Genomic DNA, 21,283 nt, shown 5'->3' on the forward strand with positions numbered 1-21,283 from the left:
AAGGCTCAGTGTACTCGACCGCGGGAATTCTCTCGCCGTCAAAGAAAGGATTCTCTTCCTTGCGTCATTTTCCAAATGCATGGGACTGGAGGGGGGTCGGACCGTGAGTGCGGGATTAGGTTATCATTTATTCAAAAAGGAGATGGGGTGGATGACGCTGTGTGGGAGGGGAGGGAAGTGCGTAGTTGGGAGGATCGTGTCCAGATGGGGAATGGGATGACATAGGGAGTGAGAGAGGAGGGTTGGGGGGAAGTGGGAAGCTGGAGAGAACGGAGGCTGCAGGGGTGGACGTTCTCGAATTTTGTGGGTGAAAAATAAATAGATAAACTCTCCTAAACTTGGGATTACTTGAGATAGCTTTTAATTCCGACGAAACCCAGTAATAAAGCTGTTGGCAAACGCTCATCGTCACTCGCATACGAGACTATGTACCCGCAGAAGCTGGAATACATTTTACAATTTTAAATGATTGTATGAAACGAAATTAGTTTGAGATACTTGTAAATCAAGCATGTATCCTTGTTAACGAAGGATAGTGATCAAGGTTGAAGTTTTGGAGGAGGAGGGTGTATATTGTTGTTCATGAGTGACAAGTTATAGGCTGACTTCATTCCGGAATCGGTAAAGGATAGTAAAATGGAATGGAATGGCATAAGTTCGTTGAGTTCAGAAAAATGTAAACGTACATATCTGAATTTAAACCTACATTTTTCGGTTCAAGATTATGATCCATTAACCATAAAAGCAGTCGCATTTTTCATTTGACGACTTTTTCGACTGATTTCCAAATGATCCAAAGGCGTATCTTGTTAAGTCCTTACTGTGTCCGAAGAAAAAATGGCTCAAAATTCATTTACGAGTTCCTCATAGGTCATCGATGGTCAAAGTTTGAATGCAGATTTAGTTTTGCTTTGGATCAGGCATCATTGTGGAGATATATAGAGAATCAAAAGAGTAAGAGGGAAAGCAAATTTCTCAAAGATCTAAGATAAGGAGCCATCGTAAAGTTTAAAGCCCGAAAAAGAGGACAGGGAAATGCTAGAAAAATAGAGAGCCAAGGGGTTGGAGACTAATGTAACGGGAGGACCCTTAGAAATTATACTTACAAAGGTAGTAAGCTTTCATTTGATAAAAAAAGCATTGCAGAAACAGGCAATACTTGAAATCGCTGGATACATAAGCTGTTGTACGAGGAAATACGAAACAAGTTTATTATAAATGCTTCTTTCACAGGTAGTTGTACCTTCAGGGGACATTTACTATATTCGGTGGTCAGCAAAAAAAATGAGAAAATTTCTTTTTCTTCGGTGCTACATAATACCGGAGCGCTAATTACGAATAATGGTAATCTTTAATACTATAAGATGATACTTTTAAAAACCGTTTACAAGTTGAGTAGGCACATCGAATACATATCCAATGTGGAGTGTGGACTCCTAACCAGGGTTTTACTAGATCTAAGAGTTACGAGTCGTAGCTATTGACGCGAATTCGTTTCAATTAACATTACTTTTATTGAGAATGTCACACACGATTTCCGGCGTTGGTTTCCGATTCAACGGATCTTCGGTCCACACAATTTCCGGCTGTAGAAAGTGACGCTTACCGTCTCGAAAACCACTGTATTTTATAATAACGCGATAATACTAAGCGCTACGCTCATTGCTGAAATTATTAACCATTAACAATTTACATATGTAAACATACAAAAAGCGTAATTTGCCTAAAAGTGGCGTTCAATTTTGTAAAACACGCAATCTGATTTCTTATTAATTATATATTTCATAATAAAAAAAGAATGGCAAAAAAATTAATGCTGTTTTCGTTCAGGCACTGAACACAAAATCTGACCCCACTAGAAAATACACTATTTACTAATATAGTAGCGACTAAACATAAAAGGGAAGTTCGAACAAAACATCTTATGGATTATAAAGCTATATTTATTCATTCAAACTACATGACGGCATTATGGCATTGTCTTATTGCTTGTAATGAGTAATTATTAATCAAAATTGGCGGAATGGTTAGTTAATGTGCTTTTTTCACCAGTCGTGTGACTGCACATGGAGAGTTTATTTAGAATAAGCATGATATATCAGTATAATTTACGTTAGCAGACATATTGTGATTTCCGTTGCCTTGCGTGGATTTCAAAACTTCGATCTATTTTGTGGTTCACGGAGATATCAATTTAGTAATTTCACTTGATCAATAAAGTGTTAAAATTAACGAAAATTATAAACATTTCATAGAAACACCTTCCGTTGAGATAACAAATGGCGGGCGGGGGCAAGAAAAAGGTAAGCATGCACAGACAAACTGTTTGCGTATTTCTTTGTACAGCGTAGGATTGGCAAAAGATAAAGCTTACCTATTAATTCAAAAATCAAGATTTATGTAAATATGCATTTAATGTGACAGAAAAGAATTTGAATACATTACAGACTTCGCCATTAATACTTCATTCAACTAAAATTGGTAAATTTATAGAGGAATGAGATTATGCATGTTAAATGTTACTTTAAGGGAAAATTACATTCTCATAAAACTGGGCATACACTATAAATTAAAATGTACACTAGAAGGAAACTTGAATTTAAAATTAATTACTTCAAAAGTTATCAAATAAATGCTGAATGTAAGATAATGAAGAAATCTTAAATTCGTTAGTCGCATCAGTTGGAGTAACAGTATTTTTATGCATGCATTACTTTAAAACATTCGAATATTCGGATGACCAGTTTAATGTAATTCTAATGCTAATTACTGATCGTGTTAAAGAGTGGAGGTCAGAAGAGATTTATACGAAAGACTGCTTCCACATCAATTTTCTTCATCTGTCCGCACGAAAATTAATTTATCGTGCTTTCCTGCTTTAAATACTAGATATTATTATCTTATAAATTATTATAATTATCATGGCATAGATGTTAGACAATCCACTATTGTGCAATCAAGTAATTAAAGTTATATTCATGAAGGATTGTGGGGGAGGTGATATGATGGCTTAGGCAATTGTTATCACTTGCAATTATTTCGCTAAGTGCACCTGCAGAGATTTGTGACAGTAGTGAGGGTTTCTAATGAAACCCGATCCAAACCAGGGGTTAAGTTACTTGAAGCACGGGAATAGCATCTTGTTTAATGCGAGTGCTTTGCTGGATAATTTGGAGGTTACTATAAGGATTTTGTGTAATTAACCTATTTAACGTGAAGTGTGCTGTAATGCTTATCTGTGAAACACAAACGACGGGAATGCCACGTTCGCCTTTCCTCTTAGCGTAACAAATGCCACGAGATCAAATAATTTGATTGCGTATCTTTATGGTGTGGCGTCCTCGTACAGGTTATGATTCTATACCACGATTTTGCTAAAGTAATTTTTACCGATCCCTACATTTTAGACTCAAAACTTAACTTAATAATACTAAATAAACACTTCCTGTTTTAAACCGTTGAAAAAATGAGACGTGTAACATAATATTTCTTGGGTTGAATTCCTTTCTGTGCCATATGAACTTCGTAAAGGTATGCGGTGGCAGTCAACGTTTTGGGCGTTGGGCAATGAAGGCAATCCTGGCTTCTGTGACAGAGGAAATCATGTCATACTAGCTTGAAGCCACTGAGGTAAATTTAGTATTCAATTATATAGATACATTATGGCATCACAGATAATTGAGTTGCTTACAAAATGAATACGTGCCATCATGGCACAGATACCTAGAACACATCTTAAACTAAGCCATGCGTGAAACACATACATTCGGGTTAATGTGTGGAAGTTCCTTTCCACTTGCTATCACATAGTTACGAACGAAATTCTAGTAACCAGAAAATCCGCACCACTTTTATTTAAGGACATTCAAGGGCATCACCCGAGACTCAAACCCGTGACTCTACGGCAAGTAACCGAACGTTCTAACCAATAGACTACCGCCCATAACACTTCACCAAAAGTAATATGATACATATGTTCAACTGTTTACTCTGTGGGCGTCGATTAACTCATTCACTCGATAAAGAAGCTAACGATATTACATATTCATCATAGATTCAATGATTCTGGCAACATTTAATAATAATTTACCGAAGTCTCTGAGTGGATTTGTACATATATTTTTAGTATGACGCATATAGTATGTGTATATTATATACGTTTATGACGAAATGGATTTGTGTGTGTGTGTGTGTGTATATATATATCAATATATATATATATATATATATATATATATATATATATATATATATATATATATATACATACCCAGCTATGTGATTTTTCGGGTACCAGCTCTTCCTGGGAAACCATAAACCATAATTTGGCACTGGGAAAGGAACTGGCTCTCCACCCCTGATGTGCTGTGAATTTCACACGCCATCGGGCTTAGTGCTGGGTGAACTCTACCATCACCTACCAAACCGACCTTCGGGTTGATTACTGTGTTTATGGTTATATATATATATATATATATATGTATACATTTATTTATTTATATATGTGTGGGTCGCGGTAGTCCAGGGGTAGAGCGTTGGACTACTGACCGGAGGGTCCGTATGACAATTGGATGACCCGGCACGCGCAGTGTTAAAACATTATTTTACAATTAGGAGACCACGAGGGCCTTTTCATTTGTTTGGATAACAGTATATAGATTTAATTTTGTCCTGCGAGCTTTCTTTTGTGATTGTTGAGTTACTTACAGACTAAGAAGGCAGTTCACATCCTAAGGAATTCCATCCAATTGGCCGCTGTTATATAATCATTAGATATCCTTCCTATTCGCCCTATTGTCTATGTCCAGGAAGAGCAGATATTTCCGTTCTGAACGTATTATTGTATAATTGATGTATCTATTCCTTCCCTCATTTAACTTTCCAATATAGAAAAAATAAATACCTGAGAGAATCAATATATGCATGCACTTAATTTTTTCATTAGCTGCAGTTCCATGAAAATAGATGATTAGTATTACATTTCAATGGTGCTGAATATTACACTGGATCTATGACAGAGGAAATAATCTCAATGAAGCATTTGAATTATTGAGCATTGCAGAAATTATTGCATTATAGTACCCCTGCAATATTTCAGATCAATTGAATTAATATTATCAGCTGCAACCGTGACACTACTGACGCACTATCCGATGACCTGCGAATGAATTTATTTCAATGCCGTTTTTAAATTTTTTCGTGAAAGCTTAGGATGGTTTTCCTTATATCTATTTCCATGTGAATGAATATGTTCATAGAAATATATCATACTCTACCCATCCAAAACATTGACATCAACTATATACAACGGTGGGTCCTCTAGGTTAGACGAATACGCCACCTTTACCTGGGGCTATTGCTTTCAAACAAATTTTCAGAAGAAATTGCAAAACAAAAGTGAATCGAAGCAGTCCGGTCCGGAAGGGTACAAACCACTGATCCGAGGGTACGCAAATTAATGACATTTCCGTCCCAGGCGGACGACAACACTGGAACCCGCCCCTCACTTCCCGGCGCATCGAACCGGCGAGAGGGTTCAGGTATCATCAATTTGATATCGTAACATTCGACGCTAGTAGGCAATGAACGCTCCGTGACTTCCGCCGTTCGTGTGATGGGCGTGTATTCATTTTTTTATAGGCATTTCTAATGAGGGCACCACGATCCATCAGGCGGATATATGCGTGTTACGTATATATTATTCTTCTATAATTCTTTTATAATCTATAATTCTTTTTTTTAATTTCATATAATATAATCAATTCCGCTTTCACATATTTCCCTCCAGGGCTGCTCCGTACCTCCGAAGCTCGCTCCACCCGCCCCTCTCCTGGTGATGGAGCTGGGTCTGTACGGAAGGGAGGGCAGGAGTGGGAGGAGGGGCAGGCGCGACGGCGGCCTCGGCGGCGGAGGCGGGGGCAACAGGGGGGCCGTCGGGAAGGGCGGAGTGGGGCTGGGGGTGGGCGGGAATGCGGCCGAGTTGTCCGCGCTCTGATCCTCGGCCGCGCTCTGCTCCCCACCGTCGTCGGCGTCGGAGGCTCCGCCGCCGGCCGCGGCCGTCGCTGCTGCATTGGCTGAGTAGAATTCATGGCGAAGGAGGCCGCAGAGTACAGCGGGCAGGCTGGCCGCAGCCTCCTCCATGGCCAGGATGGTTCCACCACCGACCAAGCCACGGTGGTAGCGAGCTATTGGAATCCCCGGAGGCAAGAAGGTTGCCAGCGTGTGGGTCGGGTCGGGTTACGGGCGGCAGAAGGGGGACGGACAGCCAGTAGATTGGCAAGAGATTGAGAGATTGAGAGAGTGAGAGAAGGGAGAGCAATCCGAGTGTTTCGACTACCTGAACTCGAAGATTGATCGGAGCTATGGCGGAGGAGAGAGTGCTAAGGTTTCCTTGGGTTGAGAGGAGACTAACGGCTGAAGTACTCTCCACTCCAAACCTTCAGGCTTGAAACTAGATGATTGATTTTTCTACTGCTCAAATTTGAGAAGTGGGGATTCCTTCTTCAAGTCTTCGACAACATATGCAAGCTCTTCATGATTATTCAAATTTCAACTGATTGGTTGTTTATGGAGGTTAAAACTAAGCAACAGGTATACGCATTCCAGCTCATTTGTTGTACCATAACGACGAAATAGGTGTCTATAAAAATGCTCATTATGAGTTGATGATGTCTTTCCTGTTGTATATTTTATGGTACAAATTAGGTCTTTCGTTAAAAAATCAAATTCAAATTACACCTTTTCACCTTTGGTATAACGTTCACAAAAATAACTGGAAGATTGTTGAGCGTTACAAGATAATCTCCTACATTAGCAAACCTCTTAAAACATTTTTCCTTTGATGATAGGTTGGCATTATGGCCCTAAAATCACTAGAATTACGTGATATTTTCTCAGCTCCATACTGTTGCGTTAAGGGGATAATTATCTTTAAATGGGACAAGGGGAGCAGTATGTACTAAAATAATCAATGTCTTGTATTGAATCTCTGAAATCAATGAGAGTCATTGAAATGGATTATATGTTAAAATTAATACCTGAGATTACACAGGTGTGAAAAGGATTAAAATTAGGGGTATGCCAGGGGCAAGGAACTGAATAAATGTCTTCAATTAATGAGCCAGCCTATTGAAAATGTTCATTTAATTAGCGTTCAAGGTGAAACCCTTGATATTTGTTTCGTATATATATATATATATATATAACTGTGTTTATGTATATATACGACAAAAATGATTGTATCTAATATAAAGGGGGCTAGTAATAAGAGAAAGCATAATATTATGGCGTTTTTCCTCGAGAAAGGTACCACGATAGGAAAATTACCTCTCCACACATGTTTTGAACACTATTTGCTAAGGGTTGCCGATGGATGACATCACCTTCTCCATTTTTCATTGTTTAACATTTAAGCTACTAAAGAACAAAAATATTCGAAAAAATAAAAAATGAGAAGTACTAAATCGCGGGAAAATCATGAATATTGAGATGAAGCTTAAAACGTTTTAGTTAAAATTGCGCAACGACAACGTGACACTCATATGTGGAACTGGATGTAATGATTACCACCAACAATAAAAAGGAACCCATAGTGAATCTTAGTTATTCAACCTAATTTTCAATTATTAAAAATTTTATTTAAAGCGCACTTTTTTATCGAGTTGCTGGGAGAATTCAGTTGGTATTGAGGTTATGGTTATTTTAGGAAGGAAGTTACATATGTTAAAACACTTCAGTAAACATGCGATTAACACAATGACATTTAACATTTAAACCATGCCTTATCATTGTTTGAAGAATATATTTTAAAAATTCATTCGGCTTATTCATAATGAATGAACAAATCTTATGACATGGAATTAATTTCATAATCGTTAATAAATTAACATCTGAAAACACTTAAATACAACAAAAATGCATGAATAAAATGGTCTTGTTTGTAGCAACAATAATAAAAACACCAATAAATTTGCAACCATGCAAATATGACGGTTGGCCACGAGTTTTGATTCTAATTTTGAATAAAAGATAATTTAAAAAATGGTTTTTATCTGAAAAATGATATGTGCAACATATAAATGCACACACATGCACTAAATAAAAAAAATAGACGTCGAGCTAGCTCGTAGATTAAAAAAAAGTCTCCTTATGGGTGTTTTAAAAAGTAACTTCATGACAATCATGCAATCCGTAACTTAAAAATGTTAATTAAGTAAGTGTATCATACAGAATTTAACAGGGAAAAGTTTAACTTTAGCATTGCCCAGATGAAAAAAAGAGGGTAAAATGCAAAAAAATATTTTATTACGCTTTGAATTAAAAATGTTTAGATATAAATTTGTTTAATCCGTCTCCTCACGTTACAATAAGTGTGATAGTGAAGGAATCTTCCAAATCCAGCCAAATGTGTAATCGAGCTGGCTATAAAAAGCAATGAGACACGGGAACATCCTCCTCCCAGTGAGGTCACTTAACAAATTCCGGAAAACTCGTGAGCCACCCAGCATACTATACACCGATGCCATTCAATATTCAAGCCCACAGCGATTAAAGCGGGCGGGTAGGTCAAACTCTTCTCTGGAGGGGTGAGCTTCGTAATTTGGTATTGGGAACGGGACGAAGATAGAGTCACGATAAGGAGAGGCTGATGACGAAGGAGAAGAGTGAGGGGTTTGGGCTTGTCCATTGGAAGAGGGTGGAGGAGTGGTGGGATGGTATACGATAATTAACGAACAAGAAGAACCAATGCGAGCAGCTCCGAGGGTGTCACTCACCGTCCGAGTTTCTCTTCGATAGAGACGTCTCCGAGGTTTCCTTGGCGACGGAGTCCTCGCTGTGAGAGGCGTTGATTGGACGAGAACCCGGGAGGCCACCCCCTAGTCCGTGACCTCCTCGCCCGACCTCCCCGCTCATGTTCTCCGTCGAAGTGTTGATCTCAGCGAAGCGGCTCTTCACCAACGAGGGCGAGTGGAACGAGGTACTCTTGTGTCTCCGGATCGTCGGCAGGCGAGATACGAAGGAAGCGTTGTGCTTGAAGCTGAAGTGGAGGGATAGGACGTGGCCGAACGGGATGGATATGTAAATCAAAATCTCTTTTTCACCCACGGGTATTTTAGAAAGCAATCAACAAGCACCTGGATTGAGAATCACGGGTCAAGAGGCATAGATACACATGAGGAATTACCGGCAACCCTATTTCGAAAATATTAAGCTACAGGATCAAGCCCCTCTGTCATGATTAACTTCGACGGGACAATCCTTAATGGAGAATAAGTATTAATTAACTGCTTCATGGGGATTTCAAAATAAGTGATTCCTCCTTGATTAGGTAAGTACATTGAAATGATGGTTAAACACTATTCTTATTCTACACAAGTGTTTTTTCAAGAGTCAAGCTGACCTCAAACTACAACCTAAGTCAAATGCTTGGTATATAGATACTGAATTTCTTTCATTTTATGTTTTAGAGCGTTCAGATTTGTCTTATAGTAGGGTTTAATTTCATTCTGTGCGAATATAATTTGACCATGGTTTATTGATTGCTTTCCATTGAAGTGGAAGGAATAATTAGATAAAAGTGATATTTACAGTCTCCTGCTCGGACACACTGAATAAGTGTATTTACATGTAACATGGAATCTTCATAATTAATTCTTAACGTAAGGAAAGGTTGACTGTGGGTGAAACATAACTTTAATTCATTCCATATGTTCAAAAAAAAATAATTTTGCTTTGATCTAATCCACATAACTATTTAAATTGCATTTAATACAGCCTTTTTTGGATGAAATTTTAACTTGCATTAATAGCAAAAAAATATATTTGACTTGAATGTGGAAATTATTGAATCTGACAAACGTCAACAATGGTCGAACAGTTTGAACATATCTTATTGGATTAACTAGAAAAGTTCACCAAGTTAGGGACGTAAACTCGCTCTCGACAATTTTTATCATTACAGTTAGTAGTGAAAAAAAATTCAATGCCTAATAGTTCTTGACACATGGAATATAAGATTTGCAACTACAAACATTTAACTTGCACCAACAATTTGACAGTGTACAGCAGTGTATGAAATACTTCGGCCACACATCAAGCAAAATACTAAAGTGGTATTGAATTGATTACTTAACATTATGAATTTGATGGTTTCAGACTCTACTTTGTGAAAACTCATGATCACTGAATAAATAAAATGGTATTTTTTCACATGAAAAACTTTGCGATAGTACCAGTTCCGACGCATAGGTGACAATGATGATGTCGCCTATGCGTCGAAACCGGTAGTATTATGAAGTTATTCATGTGAAAAAACACGAAGTTTCATTGTTCAGTAGCTTAACATTACCTTATGTGATTAGCACTGTAACACTATTAGTAGCACTAGTAACTGTATTACTTTGTAATTTTAATCAATGTGCATATATTCTATGCGTGTCCAAAATGTAGAATATTTGAATACATATTAATTATGACATGAAGCCTACATACCAATGCCTCAACAATTAATATTTCGGTAAGCTCCAAAGCTACACCTTAAAATTAGGATCTCTAGTATATTAATCACTACTTCTGTAGTTACACTAAACTCACAGCACTGTGGACTAAAAAATAAGGAGCTACGAATGTTAATGTGATGACATTTAAGTTGCGAAAACTCCCCCGATGTGGAATATCTGCAGTAGAAATATAAAAATTAACAAATAGTAAAAGGCTACTCAGAGCAATAGATATCTATATCTGAAAAGCCTTTAAAATTCTATGCATAAATTACTGGATATTGTAGAAAAACTACCCAAATTGCAAACAAGTTAACGGCAAAGACATGAATTAATAGACGCTACATTATTAGTATATATTAGTTATTAGAATAGGATACTATTGGATATCTAAAATATTACCTCGGGAGAATTCATCTGCAGAGAAAGAAAAATCACACTAGTTTTTAATTTATGAAAACGTTGTATTTAAAAATTAATCATCTAATTGGAAAACATAAACATATTTTTCCCCATGAAGTTTCAATAAAACTGAAATTGTAGCACATGCAGGAGGAAATAGTGGTATTAAAGCTGAAAAAAATTGACCAAAAGTAGGAATCAGATTGGTGAGCACTACAAGGCAGAGTATCTAATGGTAAGGCCCACATGGCAGGTGACTAGCTAGAACGGCGTGGAAGTATGCAAGAAAAACTTACGTGAATGCCAGGGTGATTGAAAGGGTGAACGGCGAGAAGGTGAGGAAGTGGTGAATTTGAACTTTGAGAAAAGTTTGGGGAATAAAAAAAAATAGAAGCCCCACGATGTAAATGTATGTATATCAGGTTTGACAAATACTGTACAGTTTAGGTCAAAAATGTTTTAGAGAGATGCCTCATGTCACTAGGCGTAATATTTTTAAGTTGGCCTTCACGTTCAGCTTATTAATTTGACTAAGATTAAGTTAACATAAGTTTTTGAAGAAACACACAAAAATGGAACAGATATTAGTTTAACCTATTCTATATTGTGAAAGCAATGCATGCCAAATATGTATGTAACTCAAACTAGTTTTAAAGTGGATAATTTTCCACGAATCGATTAATTGAAGTATTTTTTCCTTAAAACGTTAGAATAATATGTATGCAGATTAAGAAATATCACCATCAACCGGAATTTTCTTTGATGTCACTTAGTTATGAAGTAATATTAACTAAAAATACTTACAGACGATTTTATAACAAATGTTACTGTGTATAACCATACATCTTGACAAAAAAATGAACTTGGTTTTTTGTATGGCGAAAAAGCAATAAAAATAAATTCTACTACTCGGTACCCATTATAAGTAAACAAAGATCTCTTCAAATTTTGACTTTTTTCTATTTTTCACATTGGGTAATAAAAATACATTTTAGATCGTAAGAGAGAAAAAAGAGAAGTTGAAAAGAGGGAACGTAAATCTATTGCTACGTTACGATTCGATCCAGCTATAATAATACATACACACATCAAAAGAGGGCTGGTCAACAAGCCTAAGTTTTAAATTGAATGTGCCAAGAGTTGATCCACTTCTGGACGCTCTCCAAATCAATGGCCTCAGTAAAAGTCGGCTCTATTGAGTTAAAGTCATTTAGAAATATATTTAGAAGACCTTAACGACGATTAACGAATAACTCGTCTGCGGGTGCAGAGTAGGTCAATTCTCTGAATTGCGAAGAACAGGAATTAAAAATCAAGAAGATTAAACAATACGATCAAATCAACCACTATTTTTACATTTTAAGTTTTTTTTCGTGTGAAAAAATCTTTCAGACGAATTCGAATGCTAAAATGACTTGAATATTAAACATTCCATTAACCAAGGAAAATAAAATCTTTCATTCACTCGGTATTAATTGTCTCTGCGAAGTGTAGGCCGAGAATCATATTTAAACTATGCTCTTCTGACATCAGTTAATCATCCTCAAGACAGACGGCTTATCATTGAAAAATTAATTGGGGATTTCCTAGTTCAGTTGATTATCAGTTTCTGTGGGTTATTCTTCTGTTGTGAAGAGAGTGCTCTTATGGGACAGCGACAGTAGCAAGCTCAAATGAAGAAAGCAAAAAATGACGTTCAGTTAATAATCAAGAGACAAGCGGCAAAATTACTCGTTTCATAGCATAAGAAAGTGAATTAAACTCCATGCTTAGGTTTACTGCAAAGTTGTTTCGATGCCAAAACCAGGGAGTACGTTTGAAACAAAAAAATGGTAATACAACCTTGAAATTAGCCTTATGATGTCTGTATGCAAACTGACGGTAAAAGTTATTGAGATAAAAATCCGAAAATTATATGCCATTTTTACAAATAAAAAATCAATCTTTTTGTTAATTTTGTGACAAAGGAATATTAAAAATATTTCTCCCTTTTGTCGAGTTTCATTTGTGAAAAGTGCCACCCGAGAGCCTGTGATGGCAACGTTTGGGACAGCTCTGCAGTAAACCAGGCCAAAATAGTCACACGTGGAAAGACTTACATTAACGATGATGTCAGGTGCGTTTTCTCCCTATCCTCCACTTTGGTTCTGTTGCTCAGACAGTCACATCCAAGATACAGTAGAGAAGAAAGTGAAGGTTGAGTTTGGACAGGAATGAGGTCAAACGTTGGGTTTAAAGGGTTTTGGGAATTGGTAATATTTTAGGGACAGAGAGAGTGAGAAAAAATATGGAGAGTAAGGAAAGGATGCAAAATGCAGGAAAGAGAGAGAGAGAAGAGAGAGAAAGGAGACAAGGAGAACCAATTTAGATCCGTTGAGAAAGAATGAAAGTTTTCGTAAGCGTCGGAGATAGGGACAGACATAGATATGAGAAGAGAATTCATATTTAGGAGAAACTGCACATTCTAGGAGATTATTTACCTTACGGTTAATTTTTTTTCAACATTTATATATGAAGGGACACGCTAATTTACTATAAAACTGGAGCAAATCAAAAATGGCCATAGGCTAATAGAAAAATTTCCAGTTCTGATTGTGAATAGAATGAAAGGTGCTATCAACTAAGTATTGATTAATTAATGTAAAACACTTATATTACTGTTACATCCAACTACTATTTGATTTATCATCACATCAATCGCATTACATGTTTCCACTAAATTCAAGTTAAGTGTCCATTATTCAAGATGTATTGTTAAATACTTTTTCTAACTTAATATGCTCCTAAATTTTAAATTTGGCCCCTAACATATAGCTATACTAAACTAACAGAAGCAATCGCAAATTATTTCGGTTACATCAGTTGATATGATATATTTCAATTTGAGTAAAAGCAAAGTTTTTAACGCTAATCTTCATGCTCTATAAGCAGTGAATGAGATGCGTTAGCTTCATGTTTAAAACAGCTGACTGATTGGCATTTGTGTATAAAAGCAGCTATTGTGCATTAAAGTAAAGTGATTATCCGAATATTTTAGCGCTAACGCGAAATAAATTATCTGCATATGAGTGCGGCAATAGTTTCCATTCCTTATGCATCAGTGTTGATTTTACAAGTCAAACTGATTGATAAATCAATCTGATTATTCATTAATAAAGTAATGCAGAGAAATAATATCAATTCCTAACATATAAACTAAACCTATGTATTAATTATCAAATGCTTATTAAACTACAGAACTGTAACTCATCTAATTCTTACTAACGTATTCTTAGAATATTGATTTATGATAATGATTTTTGTATATGCATTCAAACGAAACTTGGCTAAATGTGTAGTGGTATTTCAACGAGCTATTTTAAATATACAAATGATTTTTCCCATTTATCCCCGTCATCTTTTGTGGGAATATAAAATGAAAATTGGACTTAAAAGGGGTTCTATGGACGACCTTGAAATTTCGTCTGAATATTACTGAAACAGTTAACCCTTATAGTTTTGCTTCATTTTCCATTTTTGTATCCGCTTTTACAAATAGCAGCGATTTAATAGTCATGCGGCGCTGCATGACTAGTATGTGAACCGCAAATTACTCGTTTCAAGATTAACCGCATGATTGCGAACGTACGGCCGGTCGGGAGGAGCCGGCTCCACGACACAGCCCCAACCCACCCGGGATGGACACTCACGATGGCGGGCTCGGCAGGGGGACCATGTGGATCTTCCAGGTGGCCACGGACAGAGAGTGCTCGTCAGCCGCGTAGCATCGCCAGAGGGCTTGAATCAGCGACGCCGCCGGCTGACGCCTCCGGATCATGTGCTTCTGGCGTTGCTGCTGCTGGACTTTGAGGGCAAAACCCGATCCTAAGATGCCCTGTGATGAGTGAAGAAGGACAGAGTTAGGCTTACTTTTCATGCATCCAATTTTGCAGCGCAGTAGAGCGCGGAAATCGTCGCCGCAGGTGGCGGCCATTGTCTGCCATTTGTTCAACTTTCATCAAAACCCACAGCACAGGAGTCATCGATGTCTTGTTTCCTCCCAATGCTGACGCAGGCATGATGACGAGGTATATAGTCGAAACAAACAAGCAACGCAAAACCGGATTTAGGGTAAGTAGCGTACTCGTTCCCTTCTTGCGGAAGACTCATTTTGGCGGTAGTTCCGGCCGACCTGCCACAGTGAGGGGCCTCGAGTCTGATTCGATTTGCGGGGAAATGACGAAATTTCATTCGGGATACATTTGCTATTCTCATCCCTGATTGAAAGCTTCGAGGAAAAAGAAATGGATGACTGAAGGAGTTGCATCATGGCGACATACGTGTTACTCCCTCCAGTCTCAGGGTCAATTTCGTGCAAAGTCCTGTGCAAATCCCATTATTATTTTGCTCAGAGAATATGCCAGCACTGGATTGTTTTTCACACTCTCACATCATTATTTTTTATCATAAAAAGGCTTGAGAAAAACTGGATGTATGGATGAAATTCGGCAGGGAATTCTTAAAATCAGTCGGTTCGTTGATGACCAAGCTTTAGTCTGTCAGTCAGCCAAAGTGTTGCAAGCATTGCTGAATGAATTCAAAATTCTGTGCGATAGATAGAGGATGAGAATAAATTAGAATAAATCATAGGTTATAGGGTTTTACAGAAGGAGAAAGGCTAAGTTAGAAATTAAAATAGAAGGACAAAAAATGTAGCAGATGGAACAGTTTAGTATCGCGGAAGTGTTTTGTACCAACACGGTCAAAGTAGTAAGAACATGAGGAGAAAAATTTCATCAGACAAAGAAGCTTTTAAAAGGAGGGAAAAATGGCAAGGATATTGAGTAAGGGTGTTAAGAAAATGCTAGTTAAAACTTTCATCTGGAGTGTAGCTATGTACGGCGCGGAAACATAGTTACTGAAGCTGGAGGATATAAGTAGATTGGAGGCTTTTGAAATGTGGGTGTGGAGAAGGATTGAGAAGGTGAAATGGACAGGAAGACAAACAAATGAGAAAGTGCTGGGTATAATGGGGGAGGAGAACGGATTTTTGGTAGAATTCATTAGTATACAGGAAAAATGAATGCATGCATAGCATATTAATTGGTAATGGGACATTGGAGACTGTGATCGAGGGGAGAATGTTAGGCAAACGAGTAAGGGACAGGAATATAATAGGGGTGTAGGTCGGAATGAAGGGAGGAAGGAAGTACATAGGGCTTGCTATAGAGTAGGATGTTGGGTTCTATTTTATTTGGAGAGACAAGACATTTATTTGATAGTTGTGTCCATCTAAAAAACCTACTTTAACAGGTAGATTACCTACAATATATATATATATATATATATATATATATATATATATATATATATATATATATATATATATATAAAGATATATTCTTAAAGAAATAACGTGTGAGTGTTCTTCTTTTTTTGTGTTTCTATATTGTGTGTTACTGTGTATTGTACTATATATATATATATATATATATATATATATATATATATATATATATATATATATATATATATATATATATATATATATATATATATATATATATATATACATATATATGGCATGCATTGACATATATTTATACGCTGAGATCAAGGCCGTGTAAATGAAGCCCTTATTGGAATAAAAAGTTGTAAATCCTCACCGTGACATTAGATTTTCAGTGGAATTGACATAGTATTAAGGAAAGTTTTTCTCATTACAAATCATAAATGGAAGACAAATGTTAAAAACATTACAATTTGGAATACTGTTTCACAAACGCCTTTACCGTTTTGATGATTAATTATGTTAGAGCTCTTGGATGATTGGGGCTATTTAAAATCGGTTTATTTTAAGAACATAGACTTTCAATTATACTACAGATGCTATCTTGCTGTTATTGAATTTGAGAGAATTTTCGTCCTATCCCCTACCATCTGATATTCTAGAGCTGCTAATGTCAATCATAATTCAATGATCACCTCGTGGCAATGCCAGTGAACTGCTTAATAATACAGTTCCGCTTCGGGTGAAGAGGATAATGACATTAAAGCGGAGAGAAGAATGGACCGTTTCCATGCGTTATCCACTTTGAGATCCGGCCCTCGGACTTTCGCGAGTAAGCGGGCAGACATACTTAGCACTAACTTCCTCCCATAATGAACGAAAGGAACGCCGTTTTTATGGAGCCTGCTTAGGTTTAAACAGTCTCGAAGGGCCTGGATATTGCTGAAGGCGATTCTTCTGTGTAATTGGGGCCGTAGCGAGGCGAGTCAGCCCGAAATAAAAAGGTGAATTCGTGTAGTTAAGGGTGTCGTTAAAGGAGTATCTCTCGCCATTTCCCGCTTCTTCCCCAACTTGATTTCCTCTCATCTCCTTCTCTTATACCACAGGGCCTGCATCACCATCGTCTTCTTCGCAAAACCTGCCTCCACCATTTTCTTCCCTCATAAGTGGAACATCAATCCATTCACCCATTTACCTCTCTTATATAGCCATATTCGGACCCACAAGCCGTAATATCTCTAGTTATTCCAAGTGGACCCTACCATTCTATTTACGTTATATTTTCTCAGGAGTTCAAGGTTGGAAATTCTCGAACACGAGAGACATACTTTATATAATCATATTTTTTTGCATTAACTCTGGTAACGTTCTCCTTAATATGTCACAAGCACATCTGCTGCCTTTCTTTCATGATTTTAATACTAGCGTGTTATATAGTAGGATATGACAAATATTAAACGAGACCTAGTACAAGTTGGAACTTTATGAACGGAGTTCATATCCTAATTTTATGAGTAGCTCCTCTGTTATATGTATTCCAAATTACCTAAATCCAAACTAATCTTCTATGCTGATGAAATATACTTTAATGTAAAATTTGAACGGTAATGAAACGAGTATCGTGTACGTTAACGTTCATCAAGTGATATTAATGAGTTAAGGGGCATTGGCGCATGCATAGTAGAGCAATTTTTATAGCGCCCTTTGTGTTGACACCAACTGTTCAGCTCCAATCTTCGACGACTGGCGAGACATGAGTGAACTGCGACAACAATATGACGGCTTTTTTTGCAAAATATTTCTCCAAATCTCTTTCTTGTGGGGACTTAATATTTCATTTCAAGCAGAAATCTGAGATATTCAAAACAATATTTGTTTTATGACGTAATTTGTACGAACGATAGGTCAATGCTTTCGACGTGTTGAACCGTAAATAAAATTCTTTGTAAACCGCTGCCCTAAATTCTTTTCTATTCAAGCTACCTATATATTTAATTTAGATTTTCCTCCTTTGACTTTTTTGTTTCTTTAAAATCTGCCGAAAGTTTAATTAATGCACTGTATATGTTTTTCCTTGTTTTCTATTCTGAAGAAATTGACATACCAAAGAATTCACAAATAGTAAATTGTAATAATATAGCGAGACTGGTAATCGGGGACCGCAATCAGGCGTGCAGTGAAGGATTCCACGAGTTATTGTAGTGCATGCTACTTGGAATTGATGAATTATAACTCTCACTTTCCAATTGATATGGCACCATTGATCCTAATGTCATTATATTATTTTAATCGATTCCTTTTCTTGGTTGCTTTTTGACGATACATAATCATACACTAATTTTCCATAGATTATACAAAAAAATGAGTGAAAATTATTTAGGCAGGCATTTGAGTTTTACGTAAATATATCCAAGGGCTTTTATTCTCCAAAATGATTTTATATAATTACTTTTAAACTTGTTTTTTATTTGTTTTAAAACATTTTTCTTATATATATATATAATGAATATAATATAAAATGAATATATATATAAAATATTCATTATATATATATATATATATATATATATATATATATATATATATATATATATATATATCCGCACACAAAAATAATTTGTTTATTTCTACATGTAAACAAATATCAATTATTAGACGCACAGTGAATAACAAACAGTTAATATTTATTTTACAAAAGATTAGGTTTTAATTTGCTCACTAAATCTTATGATAATGTGTTCACCCAAAACTGACTGAATAGGAAAATAAATTTGCGTGCATGATGGGGATTGGCTTTAGCATGATACTATTACTTTTTTAAGACCACTGTCGAGGCATTCCAGACGCTGTGGAATGCAAGAGAACACTGTTTTATGCGAAATTTAAAGAACTGCCTACTCAAACTAGCATGGGAATTTGAAAATTTTACATTACAATTAAAATTACATTAAAAAGATCAAACTTCATTCTCTAATACAAAAAATTGTGACTTTCTGGCTTCTCGAATAACGGTTGTAATTTTTACCGTGTTTCTTGTCGAATTAAAAAAACATGAATGGAATCCAATGACCGAAAATTACAAAAAAATAGTTTTGTTGGTGCAAGAGAATTCCAATGAAGTTTACGTTTAGAGAGAGAGTGCAAACTTACTAACGTCTTACTGACTAAAATCAATTGAGTTGTTTGTATTTTTTGCTTAAATAAGTTTTCAGGTCAAGCAGGAATCAAGGTGTCCCACAATGTAAGGAACATTTTCAAGCAAAATTTAGAAGGCGTTTTTGGCCCAACAGAAATATTTATAATTTGAAAATTAAATGAATAGAGAATCCGGGACTTGATAACCAAAATTGTTGATCCAGGGATATACATGAGCGTTATTAATCAGAAACGGGATTGAAAAATTGCAGGAAATCCAGAAATGTTCGCGTACTCAGGGATTGAATCATACTTCAAAATGTGTTTAATATATTTTTTATATGCAATTATGCTTGCGCAAAGGCGATTGCTCGCCCAGCAGTTCCAATCATCACAAAAATCTCGGACCAAATAATCGGATGCTATTCATACTGCTTCAGATTGTATATCTTTGATGTGACCACCAATAGACATACTCTGCAGACATTCATTTCCAAACATTTCATCTCGTAATTAATTTATAATGATTTTTTATACCCATAACTTTCCAATTAATAATAATATCCTGGAATTTCCCAAGTACTATCCTACTATATTACCTCCTCTTCAGAAAGGCATAAATCATGTCTGGAAACTGTTTTTCTCCTATGGGGCGTAAAAATGGAATATTGGGTGATGTAATCAATGCTGTAATATCCATAATTTTGAAAGAGATTGTCCCAAATGATTCCCAGTGTGAGATATGATTTCAAATTGTGAAAAACTAATGATCAATAACAAGGGCAACACTGACGGATATCGGCCTTAAGTAATAAATCATTTAATAAAATCAGGGTTATAGCAGCACGCAATACGAAATGTTAGTGACCCTTTCTCCGTTCACATAAAGGGTCACAAATTATAATGAAACCATGATTTTGATGAGAAAGAGGGCTTTGTAATGGGACCAATTTTCATAAGCATAGTTATGTATCGACGAATCAGCATCATCATATTTTTGTTTCCAAAGCTTTATTCCTATCATTGATGGGGATAAAGATACCAATAAAAACTGTGATTGGAATTTTCGAAGTTAAGTGTCCAGATTAGGGTCGGAGAAGAACTAAATAAAAAATATATTTTCATCTTTTATACAGCCAGGTTTAAAATCTTGCCATTCAATATGGATTGCAGTGTATTAAAGACTAATTTTATGATAAATTTTAAATAATATGTTAATTAGCAATGAATACTAATGACGATTTTAATGTAAAAATGGCGTTGAAAATGTTAGAAAATATATAAGGTGTAACATATCTGCCATAGCGCCATAAAGCCCGAGATGGATGTTTCTCAGATCCACTTAGGAAGCCAGTACTCACTGATTGGTAGGGGTTACGCCCCGCCAACTGGACTACTATAATCGGTTTATTTATTTATATACCCTGAAAGCCACTGCTAGAGTGTATGGCAGGGGGGGAATAAACACCAGAATAATGCCGTAACGGTCGAACAATGTTATTATGATCGTCTATCGTTCGTGGAAAAAAATGACATCTTAATGTCTGTTCTCAATGTCTGTTCTACACTTAATGGTGTTACATAGTTTTAAGGAAACTTATGATTAGGAAATATCTTTACATAGCGTTTCAGTATTTATATGCATAAACGCCATTACATGACAATCGTATCGGATATAATTGATTTGCTTTTTATACACGCAGTGGATTTCTTTCAATTGTTTATTATTTCAGCAGTTCTTGACTCATACAAAAGCTAAGAACAAAATTATCCTTTTTCGTAAATACTCCTCCCATGAAAATAATGTATACAGGCTTATACTGCTCTAGCCAGGTCAAGAAGGAAGTTGTACAATCCGTGGGTGTCAGAGCATACAGTTGAAATCACAGAGGACTGGATGTAGAATGCTTTAAATCTAATAATCTAAAATAATAATAAATCACTGTGACTTTTACTATTTAACACCAATCAATTTGAT

At 36.3% G+C, this 21,283-nt stretch overlaps 1 protein-coding gene across 2 annotated transcripts in view; it reads right to left on the reverse strand.

The window, feature by feature from the left end:
* Positions 1–21,283, reverse strand: part of LOC139687540 (potassium voltage-gated channel subfamily KQT member 1-like) — a 219,209-nt gene that overhangs the window by 38,583 nt on the left and 159,343 nt on the right. Inside the window, exons 7-9 of one of the 2 annotated variants that reach the window (XM_071584750.1) lie at positions 14,591–14,775; positions 13,001–13,048; positions 8,775–9,037 (exon numbers count right to left, since the gene is read on the reverse strand). In XM_071584750.1, the coding sequence (XP_071440851.1) occupies positions 8,775–9,037; positions 13,001–13,048; positions 14,591–14,775 (496 nt within the window). The remainder of the gene's footprint in view (positions 1–8,774; positions 9,038–13,000; positions 13,049–14,590; positions 14,776–21,283) is intronic. The other variant, XM_071584751.1, reaches the window with a different exon arrangement.

Source organism: Hetaerina americana, unplaced genomic scaffold (assembly GCF_022747635.1).
Source record: "Hetaerina americana unplaced genomic scaffold, ioHetAmer1.1.p SCAF_2, whole genome shotgun sequence".
Taxonomy (NCBI): domain Eukaryota; kingdom Metazoa; phylum Arthropoda; class Insecta; order Odonata; family Calopterygidae; genus Hetaerina; species Hetaerina americana.